Here is a 22,889-nt window from a genome sequence, read left to right as displayed (position 1 = left end):
CGACTCCAAATTAAGTATAACCTTGCTCTATAGCCACTGCACGTGGAAATAGATTCATGTTTGTAACATGTCAATGTCAATTTTGTGTTAAAATCAGTTGATGCATGTTTAAAACTACTGTTTAGGAAGCAGCTTTACGAGGCAGCCGACATGGCGGTCCTGTACAGCACAGATGGCCTTGACGACTCAATAACAAAAACAAGTCCACGTCTCCGTCTTCAAACCTTACGGTAGCGATTGCATCGGGTGATCAAATGATATAAAATAAAAGGGTGTTACAGGACTTTAGGTTGCTGCACATCATGGGATCCTGAAGCTGTGTGTCCGAGTGTATTGTGGGTAATACGTTTGTGTGTGTGAGTGAGAGCGAGAGAGACAGAGAGAAAGTGTGTGTGTGTGTGAGTGATATCGAGACTACGTATGTTCACATGCCAAGTAATACATCATGCCCTTAAATACACTTTGAGAAAAGTTTATATTGCAAAACTCACGCCTCGGGCTCTGTTCCTTTTATAGTTCTGTTGAAACATGGAAATCACATCTAGTTTCTCTTTCACAGTTTACGAAACAAAAAGTGGCAAACGCACGCTCGTGAAAAGAAAACCTCGTGTGTGCTCTCCAAAAGTTTAGTGTCAAGTCAAAGCTTGCCCAGGTGATGGAGGGGGAGAGGAAACCTTTGGATGCGTGACTGAAGAGTAACCGCACAGGAAGAAAGCTGCGATGGATCAGTGCGGCCCCATCCCTCCCGCTCCCACATAAAAAACCCTCTACCCTGTATGCACAGGAGCTTTTGAGCTTACAGCTGTCTAAATATGCTACTGTCGTGAACTCCCCACTACGAAGGCGTTCTGCCGCTCGGATGGTGAAGCTGAACGGCAGGAGAGGAGTGCAAAGGGGAAGAGAGTCCACGAGCACGCTTCCCATAATAACACCCGGCGTTGTTTGTTTCTATCTTGACCTGAAACTAATTCATTTTGATTTCCCACGGGTGAGATTTGCTTTCTGATACCTTGTTTATTTCAAACGCTACGAAAGGGAAACGGACACAGGAGAACGCTGTGTAAAATGTGTGCCGATACAATTCCTCAAAGAGCTACCAATCAATTATCAGAGAGAAAACGGAGAGCGCACCGACTGCTGAACACCTGAACTATGTTCCGCTGCAGCCTCTAAAGCTCAAGAGCAGCATCTAGTGTCTGAGAGACCAAACTACAAGTCCCTTCAAAGCTTATCTTCAAACGGGTTGTAAAGACCGCAGGATGAATGCGCGCAGTCCATTCAGCTTTTCAACATCGTCTTTATTAAATGAAATATGAGTATACTGATTGTATTATTCATTATCTAACAGCTGCAAAAGGGGAGCCTACAGCTTCCAGGTGGTCTGCCAAGCATCTACATGAGCGAGAAACCAACCAGATCTGTTGCTGACTTTGACCTCTGACCTTTACAGAGAGGTCGGAGTCAGAGGAAGGTAAGAGAACAGACATATTTCAGAGTAAGACAAGCCAATGAAATATGCTGTAATAATATATTGCCGAAGTAGGGTTTCTTTAAAATCTCTGAGCTCAATTTCAATTCCCAGTAGCTTTGGACACACACACACACACACACACACACAGAGACACACAAGGAACAGTCCATGGAAGGTGCATATAAGACTTGTTTGGGGTGGTCCAAGCCCTCTCAAGTGTGGCAGAGCTTTATATAAACCCGAGGCTTCTGGCATCAGACACAAAATAAGAGGGTGTTAAAATAAATCCCCACTCCCCGCCCATAGGCCGAGCTTACATACCCATACATCACGCAGACATGTACACATTTTAAATCATAAGCGGGTACTGTCAAGACGCTTTTCTCTCGCTGTGCTAACGTCATCAAATTCTTGAAAGGGATAGATGTGAGGACATACGCAAAGAAAAGCAGTCGAGGCCCCCGTTTGAATGCCTGTGTGTGTGTGTGTCAGACATGAGCCATAGGCTAAGCTCATCGAGAAGGGCTTCACTCTACGCTTCCCTCTAATTGGAGTCTATTGCAGCGTGCCGCCATGCAATTGAGGGTAAAACAGCGCCAGGCCTAAAAACCTCATCCCCCACCTCCACCTCATCCTCCCACCCATCACTCCATCATCTCTGCAAAGCCAGTGAAAGATGGTGTGGAGGAGCAGCTCCTCCGCTGTACTTCATCCCCTATCATTATCCCAGTGACGTCGTTCAGAAGAGCTGATTGTGAGAAATGCTGCTGGTTTGCTTGCGGTTCGACCTGTAAAACCAGAAGCGTCACAAATCACAACCCAACAGTGTGCACTGCATTTTTCCCTTCGGAAATAAAGCTGTGCTCAATATTGGAGGGGTCAGTTGGAATGAAATGGAAATGATGCATCTCCTTTAACCCTTGTGTTGCCTTAGGGTCATTTAGACCCGAATCAATATTACACCCTCCCCCCGCCTTTGGGTCATTTTGACCCGATTCAATGTTTCACCCTCCTGTTACCTTTATATTTACTAACATATTTTACCCTTTGGATTCAATTTGACGCCAGCAATTAAAACCTCCAGAAAATTATTAGAATTAATATTGTTTTCCAAGTTTAAGTGTGAGGCACTTTATGTTTGTTTGTTGACTACCGAAAGAACACCGACATTAAACATTGAATGGGGTTAAATTAATCCTAAGGCGGGGGGAGGGTGTAATATTGATTCGGGTCAAAATGACCCTAAGGCAACACAAGGGTTAACAAATATTTATATATACATATATATATATATGTATATATTAGGGCTGTCAGCGTTAACGCGTTAATCTATGCGATTAATTTGGCCGCGTTAACGCACTAAAATATTTGAACGCAACTTTGTTTACTTCCGGTGTTCGTTGAAGTTTTTTCACTCCCCTGAATTTCAAACCGCGGCAATGCGGTTTGACACTGTTTCCGTTTTTAAAACAATTATTTCTCCGCGAAAATAAGGAGCAGAAATCAGTTTAAACTCGTGGATGAATCAGTCGGGTTACCTCCTCCGCTCCTTCCTCCCGTCTCCCTCTGATACACAGAGGAACGGAGGGGCGACGTGTCGGGTGACGCGGCGCGGAAAGAACTCGTCACACGAAACCTTCACCGTGATTTGTCAATTTGTTTGTCTGTCAACATTTTGCGAAAAAAACAACCAATGAACACTCAGTAAATCACAAGGACCTCCCACCTCACAGGTTAGGCTCATTAGCAACCCGTCAGTCAGAGAACCAGAGAACACGGCGCGAGGACAATTGTCCCTCATTGTATAGAGAGCTGAGATTGTTCTGGAATGTTTGATGTATAACACGTGGGGGTGTGTCATATGCAAACGCCTTTAAAAGGTGAATTTAATTTGTTTTTGTAAAATAGAGAAAATGCCCCCAGCCTCCAGAGGGTTAACGTGACATATTTGAATGTCAGTCAGTTTACCAAGGCCACTGATTCTGCTGTGTTCAGTGTTAAAGATGACAGGACCAATGGGGTCTCAATATACTTCTCTTTTTTTACTAATCTGGATGTTTCACTGAAGAAACAATTTATCATCCACAATATTAAATACCTCGCTGGCACTTTATATGTAGGAGCCTCTTTGAAAACACAGCTCTGTGTGAAGTTTTGTCTTTAAAAAGAAGAAAAAACACTTTTAATCGCGATTAATCGCGATTAATGAATTTCAAAATGTGCGATTAATTAGTGAATTTTTTTTAATCGATTGACAGCCCTAGTATATATATATATATATATGTGTATATATATATGTGTATATATATATATACACATATATATATATGTGTATATATATATATATGTGTGTATATATGTGTGTGTATATATATGTGTATATATATATATGTATGTATATATATATATGTGTATATATATGTATAAATGTATATATATACGTATATATATGTTTAATTTCTAACTGAATAGAGATGAGCGGTTGAACCTTTCTGCACAATATTAATACGTTATTCAGTGATCAAATGATTGATGGCTTTATATTGTTACTGCAGACCTTCACATTTGGCTCTACAGCGACGCAAAGATTAATATCATAAATCACGGAGGAACTATCTTCACGTACAAAGCGTAGAACAACACAATGCAGACGTTCCATTGGGGGACAATGCAACGTGAACCCTGGCCCGAGTCCTCCAGGCAGTGTTTTCCTCGCGGGACCTTCGTCGCGCACTGCGGGCTCATAAATCTCGGGTAGCTTCAATGCTCCGCTGGGTCACCTTTCATTGTGATTTGGGTCAGCGTTCGGAAAGAAAAACCTGGGGAGGAGGATTCCAGGAAGTGTGCACGCATGTTGTGGGAGGATGCACACGCTAAAAGCACCAGATGCTGGTCGATAAAAGACTTATAGATATGAGTTTTCCTTTTTTTTGTAAAAAGGTCCTTTCCGATTGCTATTTCTGACTTACAAAGTCCTCCTGTGTGAAGAAAACTGCAAAAGCATGGAAAAACTTAGCCCAAAGCGCAACGTTTCACCGGTTCATGAAGACGGTCGGGAAACACACACACAAACACACACAAACACACACACTCACACACGCTTAAATCAGATCCTCTAAATCGCTTTGGCATCTATCACACATGGGCTTTGACTACTTTTGCTGTGCTTAAAATATCAACTTCTCAAAATCCAGTGTCCGGTGTGTGCATCTGGTAAGCATCTTTGGAATTAATACCACGCTGACGGATGAAGAGAAAAGGCCCGGTTCCTTGAAGACTCGGTGGTTTTCTACACCCCGTGTTCGAAATCAAAGAACGAGCCATGTACTCACAATCAACCCGCGAGCAGTCGTAAACCTCATGCATCAGCACTCGCAAGCAAAACCAATTAAACCGTGACCACAGTGGCGCTGTTGTAACAATGGAGACTGTAACATGCATCTGTGGAAGACCACAAGGCCATGTCTTTGAAAACAAGCTGCTTCTGCTTCTATGAGATGTTTAACTAGCGTGGTTGTAGCCTCTGCACACAGCTCCGGTTGCAGTCTGAGTCCATGTCCGTCCAACACGTGTCATCATGTTATCCTATGAGACATTTGTGTGAAATGGTCATAATTAGCATTTGATTTCTTGAGTTGTGGCCAAAGAAATGTCTGTTGAGGATTCAGTGACCTTCGTTCACTCAAATATATTCAGTTCATGTTGAGTCCAATTCCAATCCTGTCCTCTCTCTCTACCCACTCCCTTTCTGTTTCATGTATGGTTGAGTTTCCGCCATATTAAATGTCATCCTGACACCAATTATTTCTAATCTGAAGTGGGTCATAAAACCACTTGCAACGTCAACAACAGCCGTTTAGTTTGACTCGTGAACTGGTCGAACGAGGATAAAGATTGAAATATCGTCATGCAGACATTACCAATGTAAAGTAAATGCATCGTATTTACGTCCGGTCTTGAAAACAGTCGACGCGTTCATCGAAACGGTCGCAAAAAATGTCCTTGACCGTTCACGCGACTCCGAACGGAGTTCCCTCGGTCACGGAGTGGGAGGGTGGAGAAGTCGGATTGGAATTGGGCCCAAGTGGCATTCCTAAAATATTGCGTGCACATGAATGGGATTTCTTCAAGGTCAACCCAATAATATACGGCCTCGGGCCACGGCTGTCGTCGGTGCACAGGCATGAAAAAAGAAAGTGTAATAAAGGCATTCTGCTGATGAACAGACACCGAATATATAAAACGTGTGCACGTGCACTCCTCTGCGGTGCTGCTGGGCCGCGGTGCGGGTCACTGTTCTCCCGTTCACCCTAAAACCTTCCATTGGATGCTTTGACTTTGCTTGGCACGGGTCTTTGTGTCCTTTGGATGAGAACGGCTGTCGTTGTGTAATCCAACAACACAAACTCAGGTTAATTAGCAGTGAGTCACGTCTCTTTTAAATTCATCAAATAGGCATTCGTCTGCTCGTGTGTGGTAAAGCCAGATTATATTTGGCTAACTCACCAGGCTCATAAAATAAGAGCTTAGTCAAACAATCATAAAACAGAGAGATGTCAAGTGTACTGATTCCTTGAAATAAAACTGCTCCGCAACATCTCTCCAGAGATCTCATTCTCGTGACTCAAACGCCAGTGAATGTCCAGACTTTTGTTGGGATTTTTTTAAAACTTTTTTTTTTGCATCCTTTCAACGAGGTACCGGGGATGCAGAGTTTAGCGGCGGCCAAGGACCATAAAACTCTTCAATACCATTTACAGACTGGCACGCTCCACTGCTTTGTGCCTTGGAGAAGATTAGCGTGTGTGTGTGTGTGTGTGTGTGAACATGAGACGCGAACATGAGGGCGAATGAAAGACTCGCATGAATCTCTGCCTGCAGCCTAAAAAGATCCTTAAATCACGCTAATTTGAAGTCAGCGGCTTACTGCCGCGTTGTGTAAAGTTGCGTTGTAAGTACGGCGTCTCGTGTTGCAAGCGGCGCTCTCTTGGAACGGCGTCAGGGTCATTTTTCAATCGTGTGGTTTGTGAACAGATTTCTTTCTCTCCCGGGGGCTCCTCGAGAGCGAAGCGCGCCCGTGATTGTGTGCAGGAGGGTGTGAGCCTGCATGTGTTTGTGGGCCAGCACGCACACACGCACACACACACACACACACACACACACACACACTTCGTGGTCTTGATTCTCTCATGTTTACACCCACAGTACTCACACTGGTTTGTAGTGATGGGTTCTCAGCATGCCCGAGAGAGAGAGAGAGAGAGAGAGAGAGAGTGAGAGAGAGAGAGAGAGACAGAGAGAGAGACAGAGAGAGAGACAGAGACTGAGAGAGACTGAGAGAGAGAGAGAGAGACAGAGTGAGAGAGAGAGAGAGAGAGAGAGAGAGAGAGAGAGAGAGAGAGTGAGAGAGTGAGAGAGAGAGAGAGAGAGAGTGAGAGAGAGACAGAGAGAGAGAGTGAGAGAGAGAGAGAGAGAGAGAGAGAGTGAGAGAGAGAGAGAGAGAGAGAGAGAGTGAGAGAGAGAGACAGAGAGACAGAGAGAGAGAGTGAGAGAGAGAGAGACAGAGAGAGTGAGAGAGACAGAGAGAGAGAGAGAGAGACCCCTGCGTTCTCACTGACAGATCAAAACCTTCTTTGAATATGCTGTAAGCAACCAGATATGTGGAGTTAAGCACCGGCCTATAAGGGACTTAAACTCCTTCAAGAATACAAAACTTACAGAGAGACGAGCTTCACCGGTACACGGCCCGCAGAAAAACAAGGTTTAAATTACGCTTTGGCACAACAATCTTTTGCTGCCTGTCATCCAAAACGACTACGATGCTGAACAAGGTGATGGACACTGTTGATGATTATAATACTGCATAAGCTGGGAAAAAATGCCTCGTTGGACAAATGATTGAAATTGAAGCCCCTTTTCATGAATCCGCCACTTGGCCGTTACAGCCTCTCTCCAATGTCGTTATAATAATATTCTCCTGTTTGGTTGTACGATGGGATAATTTTTCGCATAGCGTGTGAGGGCCATCAAAGAGCCAGTGAGAGAAAACTTGATCTCCTCGGATGATCTTGACTTATCTTTATATATACATAATTTGACGTAACACACTATCCTTGCATGATTGCTTAATATCAATGTGTTAACGATTACTTACTTTCTTTCTTTCTTAATCTGCCAGATAAATCTATCTTTGTCTCTCTGATGCCTGTGAACGGCTTCTTTTGTTCTAAACACAGTTCAGAAACCAGCAAACCAGCAGATGTTTAAGACATTTCTGAAGCAACACTGCCAAACAATTAATCCTTTTCTAAAATAGTTGCTGTTCAGCTTTCCTCCAATCCATTAAAAAGCTCTGAAATGAGTATATGAGTGTTCTACTTCGATATATATTTGAATATCTTCAGCTATTATGTACAGTGTCGACTTGAGGTGTCGCACACGAGTTTCATAAAAGACGTTCCCGCTTGTCAATACTGGACTAATGCTGCGTTCACACCAAAAGCGTTGCGTACAGCATTTATTTTTGCTAACTTGTGCCAAACGCCTCCACAGAAGTTCATCAGGATCCCGAATCGGGACTCTACGAGTCTCATGGATCTGCGCGGTTCCCTTCAGACTCTTACCCCTCCTTCCTGAAAACCACACTGCTGTGCTAGATCCACTGTCGCAAGCCAAACCTACACAGAGCTAACCAGCACTTTCCAGTGGCTTTCCAGATAGGAAAATTGTGAGATGTGTATGTTTGTTCTGCGACTGCACTGTACATGCCCAGCCACGACCACACAGAGCCATTAAAGCCCACATTAAAGGCCGGGATCTGCTCTGGGCTGCACCTTGCCCACTGCTGAATCGGAACTCTGCTCTGCATGGGTGGCAGGGATCCTTCAGCGGCAACGTATTACTGCAACCCGGGTTCACGCTGTTGCTTACTCTGGATATTGGCGACACACTGGCAGGCCGCCTGAGCCAAGAGCCCTCGTCGAACGCCTCGCACAGAAGCTTACATTGGAGTACCACTAAAGTTCGTAACTGCCACCCTGCAGTCAGTTCCTGTCAAGTCGTGAACCACACAAGTCTTGTCCCAGACTTTTTATTCACAGCTCTTAAGTCCAAAAGTCCGGGGCGGGAGACTCCCACCCAGAACAAGGACGTGTTACATTGAATTGTTATTGTTTGGCTGCAATATTCTGGAACAAAATGTAATTTATCGTATGGCCCTCTTATTCAACCAGAATGAAACCACATTCATGGAAAAAGGCCTCGACTGATCTCGCCCACGTGCCCAAACACAAGCAGAAGCGGGGGGGGAAAAAGAACAGAGAAGGGAAAAAAAGAGGCTTATTAGTAACAATTGTAACTTGGAGGCAATTAGTACATGCAGTGCCAACAACCCGGAGCTAAGTCCTCCAGAAATTCCTGGATGAAACTCTTTGGCGTCAACACGTCTCCATTGTAGGAGTGCGCCCTTGTTTGTGTCCGTGCATGCCTGTGTAAACGCCTGGCGAAGCTGGAGGAGAACACAAACATCTGCAACAGGGAGGGAAATGTAAACAATTAGAAATCAATCACTTGCCCGGAAAACGTGTGCGTGCCTTCACACGCCGAGGAGGAGCAGATCCTGCAGGAGGTGAGGAAAGAAGAGTGTGTGGGGAGAAGGGGAGGGAGGAGGTTTCGCCCGTTAATCAAAGGCATAGTTTTGGATGCTCTGCGTGAGCGAGGTGACACGCGATAGTGTCGAATTAGAAAGAAAGGGAAAAAAAGAAGAAGAAAAAAAAGGTGCAGACACGCACATGGATTTTTAAAAATTTCAAAACACATGTCAGCAAATACAAACAACTGTGGGATTACGCGAGGGTACGCAGCGCGGACGGCAGTATGAGGGTCAGCGGTCAGCAGGTCCGTCTTTCAATCGGAGGACCGGCGGGTTCGATGCTCGTCTGTACTAACCCTAGTCGATGTGTCCTTGAGCAAGACGCTTAACCCGGAGTTGCTCCCCGTAGCTGCGTCTGCGGAGCATGAATGTAAGTCTCTTTGGATAAAAGCGTCAGCTAAATGTAATGTAATGTATGAGGGCAACGGTAGCCAGCAACTGTAGCCAGCACCAGACGCACCACCGCTGGCTGCACTCAATCACTCACACACACACACACACACACGCACACTTGTTAAGTGGGTAATGTGGTACATTCTATCCCTGGTGGTATTACCTCAGCAGTACCCACAGCACGCTGGTGTGACACCACCACATCAAGCGGGGTGGGGGGGTGGGAGTATTCAATGTGGCCTTGTGACTGAACACATGTGTTGATGGAACAAACACCAGGGTGAGAGAAAGCTCTCCAGACCGCGTTCGCCAGCACTCAGCACTTTCTCCGAGAGCGCCGGGACCGAGCCTCCTCGCACGAGGCGGGAGGGGAAGCGTCTCCTCGCCAGCCGCTCGCCCGTCTCTTTCCCCGCTCTAATGCGCAACCGACATATTTCGAGCGCACGCTCTACTTTCAAATGGACGAGGTCATTTTTCAATGCAAAGAACAAACAGCGGCACTTGGTTGATCGCTGGCATCACGAAAGCAGTTCTGTGGACCCACGGCTTTCCAACCCAACGACGGCCTGAGCGGCTTCGCGTAGAGGCGGAGGAGTTTCTAAGAAACAACAGAGGCCAACGCATGCAACGAGGACAGATCAAGAGGATTCGATTTCTCTAAAGAAAACAACTGTGCAAATGAATCAATGTGAGCGCACGAGAATATGCTTCGTATTAGCAGTGTGTCGAGATGGGTGGGAGCAACGTGACGGCAGGCTCAGTGAATGCCCGTGTGCTCCGCTCATGTAGCTGCGTGCGATGTATACAAGTCAAGAAAAAGAGAATGGGTTTTTCCCCTCGTGAAATGTTTCACCTCGCATTTGTGGTTTCATTTTGAAGATAGAAATATTTGTGTATGGTGGTATGTGTTTGCTTTAATAACCTGATCCAAGGATCCTCGCGCTTAGAGGAGTAGTTCCACATTTTGGAAAAGAAAACGCTCGTTTGAGACCGATAAGATTGATATCACTCTCATCTGTACCGTAAATATGTAGCTCCAGCCAACTGGTCCCGGCCCATGGGATTGTAATTGCAATATTATGTTCAATATTTGAGGTTGGGGAATGATATTGATTGGGGATCTTTTCCTAAGTCTGTAGAATATGATGCGTTGGCAAAGACATCTCTGCTACGCGTCAATATGAAATTAAAATGGTATTTGTGTCTACTGTGAATTGAAAATTACAGTACACCATATGGGGGAGCATATAGTTACTCTTTTTGTAAAAAAAGATTCTTCTCATCCGACTCTTCAAGACAGAGAGTATATGTATTTACCAACATGTCAAACTATTCTTTGAAACATGTTTACATTGTGTTTGTATTTATTATTTCTAACAAACAGACATTGTGTGGATTCCTGGGCCCAAAAAAGTATGCAAAGTGCAACGAGAACATTGTTCTGCGAAATAATTAAAATCAGTGAATCTGTGGAAAAGTGGAAAACCATGGCCCGACTGAGTATAACCATGCTTATGCACATGCAGAAAATGAATGTGTATAATTTTGCTTGTGCACATGCAGACTGTCATCCCTGCCCGATAGCACTACTGCTGGTCAAACACTCCACAGGGTGTCTTTAAGGCGATCAGGGTTATGTGCTCCGGCTAAAAGCATTTTTCTGGACATTTAAGAACTAAAAATCCCCTAAAGCTTTAACTTAAAGTGCTTTTAACACCAGGCGGCACGGCACGCGGTGGAAACAAAACAAACGTAAGCCTAAACATCCTCTCAGCCGGCCAAAACTAACATGCCCATCCTTTTAATGAAGACAAATGAAGTGTTTAATTGCGCAAGACCGTTGCCCTTTCCACCTGGCGCTCCATGCAAAACACAGCTGCCAAGGCGGCGTGCAGCTGAGCGATGGGCCTCTCTCCCTGCGGGCTGCCGCTGCCTCGGACACTGAGTGCTCCCCCCCCCCCCCCCTTGCTCGACACCCCGACTGGCCCTTGACCCCATTCGCCCCAAACTCAATTACTCTGAACCCCTGACACCATGTGCCAAAAGGCGTAACCGTCTCAGCACTTGTTCACCCTGAAGGTTTAAAAAAAGGTAAGAAGCCCCAGACGGTTACTGCCTGAGGTGCAATCGAGCATGTAAAAACATTAAGGCCCGACTTGCTTGGCATGTGATCAAGTGAGAGAGGCAGAGGAACAGAGAGGAAGACACGCCTGAGAAAACATCGGAACGTCTTCACAGAAAGACGGTGAGAAAATAAAACGACGACGCGAAGGGTCGTCACGTCGTTCCACGAGGCGTGCGAGGACAGGCAGAGTGGACGTGTCCTCGCGCCCCGACTCATCGCTGCAGAGTGGCGCTCTAATGACATGTCATTACCAAACACTTCACTGTCACAACCCATAATATCCTGGCCCTTATTGGTGTGGATGACACTATGTGTGACCAAGAGCAGCAATCAGTGCACTGTGACCCTGAGCGATTACAGAGCAAAGGAACTGCTCAGTACTCGGTGTACTTCTGTCTCTACTGCGGTACAACTCCCATACTTTAGGTAGAGAGCTTTTATAGTCGGGATTAGAGACCAAGTAAGCTCTTGAGAAATACAGTTGTTATGTTTTACTGAAAAGTGGCACTAATCAATATTAAAAACTAGAATGGGCACTCGGTAGAGCGCATACCTTCGCATATCACAAGATTGGGCATTGAATTATGAAAATGTTGGCATTAGTTGCATGCCAATTGGATAGAAATTGACCGTGCTATGGTAAAAAGAAGATGTTGACCTTTCCATGACCTTGACATTGACATTTGACCCGATTGATCCCAAAATCTAATCAAATGGTCCCCGGATAATAACCAATCACCCCACCAAATTGCATGCGATTCAAGAAGATTTTGACCTTTTCATGACCTTGACCTTTGACCCGATCGATCCCAAAATCTAATCAAATGGTCCCCGGTTAATAACCAATCATCCCACCAAATTGCATGCGATTCGGTTTAAAACTTTTTTTGTTATGCGAGTAACACGCATACAAATAAATAAATAAATACACGGCGATCAAAACATAACCTTCCGCATTTTCAATGCGACGGTAAAGAACGGATCAAATGACTGATAGGATTATTACACAATATCACACAAATGCAACTTGAAACTGACGCATACGCGCACCTCCAGTAGATGAAGGATCACCTTCCAGTAACACACTTTAAAGCTGTCTGTTGACAGGATGATCACATTTGCCGTCTAGACGGCAGGCAGCTGAGGAGAAAACCGTGTGCTGCGTCTTTCTTTCTACCAGCGACTGTTGGTTTCGTTAATGTCGTTTCTCTCTCTTCTCTCCCGACTCTCGATGTCACTTTCCGACAAAGATCAGGAGTTTTTCATACTTGTCCTCTGTCCTCCTTTCTTGTTGTCTTTCAATCACCCCGAGGTTGAGTAGCAGCTGCCACCTGACCTGTGCATCATCCCCGTCGGGACAGAAAGGTACATCGGAGACAACAACACGGCTGTAACCTTCAGAGTTCAGAAGAGATAACCGGTCGTAGGTTCGTTCCCTGCGGTTAAATGAATCCGACAATGCAAGTAGAAAACATTTTTTAAACCTATTCTGCAGGTTTTGAGTTCGTTGCTGCTCTAAAAGCTGCTGGAAAAATTCATTCATGGCCAAACAATGAGTGGGAATAGTCGTAGAGAGATTTATGACCCGCTTTTCTGTTTATCTTCACAGTCTTAGTCATTCAGTCATGTTACGGAGGAGAACCAAAAAACTCTCAGACTCGGAGGCCACATTTTAGCCATCAGACCCCACACACACTTTAATTCAGGAACAGAACATCTCAACCTAATAAACTTACTTGATATTTGTTTATTAATGCTGACATCGTTGAAGCTCTGCAGTACATGCAAGCCATCACATAATAAATATGGGTTAATTTACAAAGGTATGTTAGGCCTAAGCTGTTAAAGACAGCTCTCTTCCATCGAAGTAGCTCGTGCTGAGGCTGCCAGGAAAAACACTTTCCTTCGGAGAGAACAATTCATCTGTGGCCCTCTTGAGGGATAGGGTAAAGGGTGTTGGGGAGGTCAGTCTCATTGCCCACCAACCGACCCTGGCACATCCTCACGAAAGCGAAACGAGAGAAAGCGAATACATTTCGGAGTTTGAGATTCGCCTCCCGGGTTGCTTGCTAATTAAGCTGCGTTGTTCTTGGCGTGGAATCGAGCTTAATATTGAACCAAGATCCAACGCAGAGCAGCGCTGCAGGCGAGACCCGAAGCGACTTGAGTGCTGAGAGGAATCACGAGCGTGGCTCCTGGGAGTCTGCAGGCTGCGCATCATGTTAGCGTCATGCCTGGAGCGGCGAACGGCAATCCCGTTGAAGAAACCAGACATTATTGTGTGATAAGACTTGGAGGCCGTCACATGCTGTTTACAGGTCGAGTCATCCCACATCCTCGGTTTCCTTCGTCCCTTCTTGGTATCAGATGTAAAGGTCAAAGGGCAGAATCAACAGAGAGAGAATATGACAGACAACAGGGACAAGTGCTATTCTTCTTTAACCCTCCTGTTACCGTAGGGTCAATTTGACCCCATTCAATGTTTAACCCTCCTGTTACCTTTATATTTACTGACATATTTTACCCTCGGGGTCAATTTGACCCCAGCAATTAAAACCTACAGAAAAATATTAGAATTAATATTGTTTTCCAAGTTTAAGTGTGAGGTACTTTATGTTTGTTTGTTGACTACCTAAATAGCCCTTTAAATATATAAAAAAGTTGATATTTCTTATATGTTTGACACAGTGAAAAACAGCCTGGGGTCAATTTGACCCCAAAGAACACCGACATTAAACATTGAATGGGGTCAAATTGACCCTAAGGTAACAGGAGGGTTAAAGCTAGATATTACAGCCAAATAATAGGTGTTTAAATTAATAGTTCTATATTTTTAGAAAAATGTATTAACCTTCTGGCAGAGAGTTAGCTCGAGGAGCAATAGCATCCTCGTATATGCCTTTAAATGTTAGCTGAGCAGCAGCGACTGGTTAGCTGAGCATATCTGAATGCCAAGCAAACTGTCTTCTGGCTCTTTAGCTCTCATCTCAATTCTCGGACAGAAAGCAAAGTAAGTAAACTGGTAAACTCTTTCATGAACTGACAGATGATGTTTGAATGAGATGCTCTCTTTTTGCACCTGTGTGCTGATGGTAAAAATAGTTCAACTAAAGTCACTATAATGAAACCCATAAAGAGCAACTGAGGCCTGGATGACTCCAGTATGTGGGAGTGGATATATAAATGTCGTTTGAGATATGTTTGGTTTGAAAAGCGCTCACTGATGCAAATAAAAACATTAGCTTGAGGTCAGCGCATCATAAATCACACTGCTGCTTGGTTACCAGACGAAACCCAAATGCCGTAAATATAGCTGTTTGTGGTTTATAACTACAGTTCTATAAACATGTACCACAGCGCTTGCATTCTTGACTTCTGATTGTTTTTTAAATGTTTTTTCCATTAAGTCTGCCTTTGGGAGACAAATGAGCATGTAAAAAGCAACGTTGGAGAAAAACACTGTCAAATATATGACAGTTAACATGAATATTATTTAAGAACAGATAACAAGACAAGAACCAGAAGGATCTCTGATCCCCTCTTAAACCTGAAAATGACCTCTGCCAGCCGCTGATCTGAAAGCCTCTCCTGCTCATGTGAACGTTCAAGTAAGCCCTCGTGATCCTGCCTTAAAGTGATATGGCGAGTTCAAGCAGATCATCGCTTTCAAAAATATTCTCACTGTCATGATCCAGAGTCTTATTTTGAAGTCCCCGTCTCTCGTGTCTTCTGTTTCCCTGCATTTCCTGTCTCTGTGATCGTCTGCCCTGTCCCTGATTGTTTCCACCTGTGTGATTGCTAGCCCCGCCCTCATTGTGTCCACCTGTGTCTCGTTCCCCGGCGTCCAATCACCTGCACCTTCCCTGTGTATTTAAACCCTGTTTGTCTCATTCCCCAGTGTGGGTTTGTACCGTTTAGTTCGTGTTTGTGTGTGACCTGTTCTAAGGAAAATAATTAAATCTTTCTGTGGAAAAGTTTTTGGCATTTGGGTCCTACCTCTCTCTGACTACATATGATCAGTGTTCAAAGCACTGCTTATGTATATCCTATATATTAAGTCAAAGGGTGACTCGAGATAGGCCAGCCGGACGTGGGTTTCTGTGACCACGGCAGCTCATCCCTCCCACCCACCTAATTAGATAAAACATCTGGGTGAGAGATTGGCTTCAGTAAACAGCCCCGGCCGGGACTCGTGTCTCATCAAAGGTGATGACGCAAACGGGGAAAAGAAAAGCCACCCCACCCTTGGACGTGTTTTGCCTGCGCTGCCCTGTTTCACATCAAGCTGGGTCAGCCCGCCCTTCACTCCCAATGTCCCACGACCATCACTCACTTGTATTCATTACCGAGGTGCAACATGGCAGACTGTTCGCTCCTCTGGTGAGCCGCGTTACGTAAACACGGCGCAATAGATTAATTGGCTAATTTTGTTTTTGATCTGACGTCTCAATTCATTTCTTCTTTAAAGGGGAGAGAGGGAAAGTTCGACGTTTGAAATTGATGTTTGAAATTAAAAAGCAGGTGGAGTTCCCCCAATACGTATTTTTATTGTATTTTTTGACAGGGACTTACAGGGTCTTCTGGCTTTTGGCTGCCGTCGCGGAGCGGCTCTTCCGCGAGGTGGTCCCGTCGAATCAGGGTGAATTCCCTGATGAACACGGCGTCTCCGTCGTTGGCCCAAACGACCACCTGAAAAACAAAGAGTCCGTCAGAGATGCCCTTAAGGTCCGTGCGCCACTTTTTGATGACAAGCATACGCAAAACGAGGCAGCGTGACGCAGCCAGAGGAGCTCGTGACAGCTGGGTTTTTTACGATGAGAACTAAAGAGAAAGTACGCGGGCGAATCGGAGCGAGAGAAAAATAAAACGACACGCGAGTTGCGAAGCACGCCTTTAGACAAGCACACCATGTTGTATCACTTATTATTTAAGTATGGGTCGTCCATATGGAGGAAAAAAGAAAGAGGAACCGATTACACTGAACCAGAGCACAGTGATGCAACAAGCCCTTTGTTATTCATATCTCAGCGTTTCCAACGGCGCATGCTATTTCACCACTCGAGAGCAATGGTGATGGTGGGAACGTAAGTACATTGTATTACAATGTTTTGTGTTTCTGTTTTCAATCATTTTGGGTTTTTTTTCTTCTTTTGGTTCGTGCTCCCAACCCCACGTGCTTCTTCTTGATGAGGGGAACCGTTCCGGGGGCCTGGAGGAATTCACAGCAGACGAGATCTGATACCGGGAGACGTAGGAAGGAACATACCTCTCCGGGGAGACGGGTGGGGGTCGAGGTGCATCGTGGATAGAGCCCATTAGCAGCGCAACAGGGCCCGCATTCTCCAGGATGCACAAATTCACAGAGCGGAGGCCCTCAGCTGCTCTCCGTGGGTCATAAACACTCTGAAATGACCCGGGTCAACTGCCTGCCTCCCGGGCCTCTGCCAAGGCGGAGCAAAGTAGAGCAGGGGATGTGGATTTGGGGTATTTAGGGTTTTCTCTCGCATCGTCGGGGGTTGCAGAAGTGCTGCGAAGCAACTGCAGCTAAACGTCCACCAGCTTTGTGTGGGAAAGAGCAACCGAGTGGACTCTTAACCTTTTTTTGTTTTTTTTGATTTGACCCATTTTAACCTTCCCCTCCCTCCTTGGGTCTCAATGTTAATTCAATGCTGTCGGTGTTCTTTAGTCAACAACAAAACAAAACAAAACCTAAACTTAAACTTGGAAAACTTAATTATTATAAATAATCTGGAATTTTTTAATAAGCTGGGGGGTATTGACCTCCTCAAGTAAAATATGTTAGTAAATATAAAGGTAACAGGAGGGTTAGACATTGAATCGGGTCATATTGACCCGAAGGAGACAGGAGGGTGAAACATTGAATCGGGTCAAATTGACCCGAAGGCAACACAAGACGAATCAAATCTGGTCCAAAGCCCTACACTCGGCCGTCACTCACACCGTGGAGGCATCTGTAACGGGTCACTGCAGTAAGATGTGGGCGAAAGCCTCCTCAGATGACCCAGATCCTAATGTACGAGCACACTTTCGTCGGGGACGGACGTTGCACATGTGGCAGCTGTTGGGCTGCGACATGTTTCTTTAGAAATTGCAGTGATTCTTCCAATGTTTTGATGTTGTACGTGCACGGTTGAATTCATTTTGTATGTTGCTTTATATAAAAGAGTCCGCTTAACAAATGTAATGTGGGACTATTTATGATAGCTTTTATGATAAGTGATGTGTGTCAGGGTCTGCAAGTCTTAAAAAAAACTCATTTCTAGAAATTTACTGCAGCATGTGATTCTCAGAATGACTCAGCAGTTTACAAAAAAAAACTTCTAAACTCTACATACCCCACAGGCTTGAATGCTTTTAGCATGGGAAACCAAAAAAGTGACATGAAAAACCTTTATTATAATACAGCCAATTATTAGGTGCCTGAAAATAACATGAGATCTCCGCTGAAGCGTGTCCTTCCCGCCATCGATGCTGACAATTAAAATGTTGCACAACTACAAGCCATGGGGTAGAGCAAACTTAAGTCAAGCATACGATCGTTAAGATGTGCTGAAAACCACTTCAGTGACCAGATGTCCTCGCTCAGGGCTAAATGGAGGCCCGGCCCGAGATGAACATGCCGATTGCTTGTTTCTCAAGAGACTTTTGACACCGTCTGAAGAAATTACATCGCACCCTTTTATCGTCTTAACACCAGACAAATCTGACAACCCGTTCCTTGTCATCTGGACGTTTGCATCCATCTTCCTGAAAGGCCGTGCGATACGCTGGAACCAGACTGAGCCACAGGCTAATGGTGCTTGACCGCTGTACTCTCACTCGCTGCCGTCGTAAAACGAGGGATCTATCAAACCCTTTCCTTAAGCAAAACAAACTAAACTGGCGCCAATGTCAAGCATCCTGCACACCCCCACTGGACTAAACCATTACGATCTGGCAGAGGACTGGATATTTCCAAAGAGGGTCCAAATGCCGGGTTACACCATTGTGTAAAGAAAGGGGGGTGGCCACACTGACTAAATCCTTTATTTATGTATATTTTATTTAACATACATTCACTGATTCACTGCCCTACTGGAGAGGCATTGTAGGCAGGAAGTAAAAGGGAAATATCCTAGGTTTTGGTCAAATACTGAAAAAGTCAATGCATCCTGTGAAATGTTTCAAAGTCGATGTTCCCCCGTTTACACGAGCAACACTAGCAGCGGGGCTCTAAGTCGGCCCACTACTTCAGTTCGGACTGAAATACTGTATCTGTTGAATAGATTCCCATGACATTTTGTACGACATTCAATGTCTGGATGAATCCTCATTACTTCGGGGATCCCGTGGCTTTTCATCTCGCACCATCAAGCGGTTAAATCCTTTGGTTTTAGACTTTGCCAATTAGCTAACTGCTAAAGAGACACTTATTCCCCTTCAGGAGTTGGTGGTAAAAGAAAGTAAAGATTGGACTTATATTTGCCTAGACGCCAGGAACACAACTCCAAATGATTCCTGATGTTGATATATATCTGCTGAATGTGTTTATAGGAAACTGCTTTGCTAACACATTAACCAAAACAACTTTATAAGTGGATAATATGTCAATGTTGTGTTTACATGTCCCCAAGTGGCCAACTAACTAAATCAGGTCCGGGATTAAACAGGTGTTTGTATTACCTTCAAATAATCATCATAGCCTTAATCACCCTTTAATTGTCAAGTAAAGGTATTGTGGAAAAAACCTATATAAAAATGTAGTTGCATGATATAAAAGCCATTTTAAGGACTAAGTTGTCACCTGAAGTCCTGTGAAATATAGATCGATGGGGGCAGCCCTATTTAAACTCAATACATTGAGGGTTTTTTTCTCTCTGGGATCTAATCTGAATGTGATTCTGAACAAGCGTGCACAAACTCAGGCAATGTTTGAGATCATTTGAAATGAACATGACAGGTTAAGAAAACACACGGTTGAAACGACCAACTCCGACGGGCATCCCAATCTCCAAAACTACAGGCTCAAATCCAACGTGTGCGAGTGCGTATGTGTGCCTCAGTGTGACAAAGGCCAAGGGTCAAAGTGAACCGGTGAACCAGGCGGGTGATTCATTAACATCCACGGCGGATTGGATTTCAAAGAGCTCGTCTCAACCAGGGAAGGGGAGAGGAAGTGAACTCGGGGGCAAGTCAGGTCTTCAAAAGCACATAATCAACAGTAATAACACCAACTTGATATTATAATTGAGCTTTCCTATAACGTGGTGCCAGCTTCCACTGTTAGGGTGGAAACTGTGGAACGCAAGTGACTTTCACCATGCCGCACTCGGCGAAAAACCCAGACTTATGTTTCGAGCACTGCCTTTGATTAATAAGAGTCCGTCCAATGTTTAGATAAGGACGCAACTTTTTTTGAGACTGGCTCCTGTCTGCATGAAAGCTAAGAGGCAAAGATATCTTTGCTAATCGACTTTCAAGGGGACTTATGTGAGCTTTCACTTCACACATTTTGGAGGAAACATTGTGGCCTTCGTTTCCTCTCCTTGTCCCTTCCTCTTTCATCAGCTTTAGGAAAAAAGGGGTGCCTTTTTTCTCATCCAAGGACTTTTGCCATATCGGTCCCCGTGCCGCACGGATCGATCCGCTTGAGGATTTTTCCGCTCACCGTGAAGGAGCCATGGGATTAGGGGATATGTTCATTATAGACCGAAGCCAACAGCCACTTCAGGATTTCCGAGCTGATAAAGGAAAGGCCATGACGGAGTCTCGACTCGCCTCAGGCCACAACTCACTACTCTGTGTAAAAGAGGAAGAAAACACAGAGGGTTACAATTTCCACTTTGGGCGTTCACACGGGATACCTGCGACGCAAAGAGCTCATAACTAAGCTCTCCTCTCCGGGAGACTACATAAAAGTGAGACACCCCTTTCGTCACGTTCTCTGATTCCTGATGGATTCTTTGGTTATCTTCACGTTCTTCCTCCGACCGCCTTTGAAGATGTACCTTTCCCCCCCCCCCCCTTGCTGACGTTCGTCTCCCAGGTGCCGTCTGCCCGGCGAGCGTGAGCAGAAGAGTGGCAAGCAGCTCCAACTCTCTCATTGCTGCCCCCTTCAACTCCAATCACTTCTCATCTTGAACGGCACGAGGAGTGAAGCCTCGAAGGAAAGAGGGTGTGTGTGTGTGGGGGGTGTCTACCTTTGATAGATTCACATTTTTGCCTGCCGCTGTCATCACGTCCCTCCGCGTTCACGCTCTGTTGCTCTCCTGTTTTAATGTCTCATAACGATGCGTGGCACCCTCCTCATGAGGCGTGCGCTGCTTTCACACGGGCGTTTAAAGTCCTCGTGAAACGGCATGTTACTCGTTTAATTCGATGCATTTCCTGTTGAAACAGGATACTGGTGCAGAACATAACGCAGCGGCCGATCAATTAATTCTCGACAGAATGGAAGAGAAAAGGCTATTTCAATTTATGGGCGTAGTCCCAAAAAAATAATAGGCCCATTTATGCCAGTATGGACTCATTTTTTGGGTTATTTATAGTCCTATGTGACAGACTGACAGTGATCATAAGTGATGCATGTTTAAATAATCAGCTAGCCTTATCCAACTTCAAGAGGATGACGCAAGCCAAACTGCAGACTTCATCATGTTTAGCCTTTTTAGGCTTTATGGACTAATTTCATGTCATAGGACGGTATTGTAAGGCCATAATGATGCGTTTGGTGCGTCACACGCATATGCGGTTGAAGAAAGAAGCGGATCATGCAGACGTCAGAAAAGCAACACTTCCAGTCTTATCAACAGTAGACGGAGATGATAGGAGCGCCGATGTTGTCGATATCCTCAATAAACACCAGACTTTGGCCACCGTAGCGCTTGACTTGCAGCGGCACTGTGTCTTCACTCCGCCCCCGACAAGCTGTGCAGCGCCGCTCGAAGAATAGACTCCAGCAGGAACACTTTCGGACGTGAGGTGTTTACTCCTGCTTCTCAAGAGCCATGGCAGTAGGATCGGTCATTACCCCGGAGAAATATCAACGTGAAAGGAAGAGGAGCTCCAAGGACTGGTACCCTCCGGATATGGCTCTCGTGAGGAGCATGCTGCACCCCAGGAAGATGATTATGAACAGAAATCATCAACGGCCGGGCCACGGAGACGTCATGACACCTGCCAGGAAGGTTAAGACTACGTACTGCACTGCGAGCCAATAAGGAGAAAGAGGTGAGCGCTGGTCTTCATTAATGTAACAGAAAATGCCTCCAAATTAAAATAGTCCACCTTTTTACAGAGAAGCTATACAATAATGAATTTGAAAGAAATTTATTAATTCTGGCCTACTTTAAAATTGTGATAATTAAAAATATATATTTTATTAATTCCAGACACTAGATATCAACTAATACATAAGATGCATGCAAAAAGCTTTTTCTTGAAATTTTTACTTTGCAGACTTTGAAGAGTTATTGAAAGCAAAGAAGATGTTGTCCATGCAGAGTGTGTTGCAAGGGTCCATCACTAGTTTGTCAATAAAGAACAATAAAAATCTCACGTGGCCACCGTTATCGGTGACAGCGAAACAGTCCGGCCTCAGACGTAAGCCGAGCCGGAGTGACGTACATTGCAAACTTTTATCCACGGTCTGCCTGCTAACGCTCATAACTGACTGGACTTCAGCCTGCATCATGGGATACATCCTTGGATGAATCACTTCTCACCGTTTATGCTTTTCTCTTTTAGGGGTTTATCATCCGACAGGAAGCAGTCAGCAAGACATCGACTCCGGCCACCACAGAATGCTGCCAACGCCAATGTTGTCACACGACAGTTACAAACCTTACATTTACAACACAAAGTTGACTATATAAGGCTTTGTAAAGATGTTAATAGTTTTTGCAACTCTCTATTTCTTAAATATGTTTCAAGGATTCATGAATGGTGTGATTATTGATGTGAACTTTTTAATTTGTCATTTTGGATCATTTGGCATGAAAAGCTTGCAGAACAAATCCTTAAACATTGAAAGGAATAATTAGTATTAATTGGTCGATCACTTTCTCGCAACAGAGGAGGATCCCTCTCCAGGATGGACAGGTGCAATAGATATAATGTGTACAGAAGGACAGATTTAGAGTTAAAATACATTCAATGAATATGACAGAGTGTATGAATAGTTCATAGTAGGCATATTCCACGATGGAGACCTCCACGATCCATCAGGCAGATGGCGGTAGAGAGGAGGA

At 44.8% G+C, this 22,889-nt stretch overlaps 1 protein-coding gene across 4 annotated transcripts in view; it reads right to left on the bottom strand.

The window, feature by feature from the left end:
• LOC130211602 (ADAMTS-like protein 1) overlaps window positions 1–22,889 on the bottom strand; it is an 86,996-nt gene that overhangs the window by 39,208 nt on the left and 24,899 nt on the right. For all 4 annotated transcript variants that reach the window (XR_008835106.1, XM_056442453.1, XM_056442454.1 and 1 more), the window contains exon 2: window positions 16,213–16,329. Coding sequence is in view for 3 of the 4 variants with exons in the window: in XM_056442453.1 (XP_056298428.1) it covers window positions 16,213–16,329 (117 nt within the window). In the remaining variant the exon portion in view is untranslated. The remainder of the gene's footprint in view (window positions 1–16,212; window positions 16,330–22,889) is intronic.

The sequence above is a fragment of the Pseudoliparis swirei genome, chromosome 21 (genome assembly GCF_029220125.1).
Source record: "Pseudoliparis swirei isolate HS2019 ecotype Mariana Trench chromosome 21, NWPU_hadal_v1, whole genome shotgun sequence".
Taxonomy (NCBI): domain Eukaryota; kingdom Metazoa; phylum Chordata; class Actinopteri; order Perciformes; family Liparidae; genus Pseudoliparis; species Pseudoliparis swirei.
This window is presented reverse-complemented; position numbering and strand designations above follow the sequence as displayed.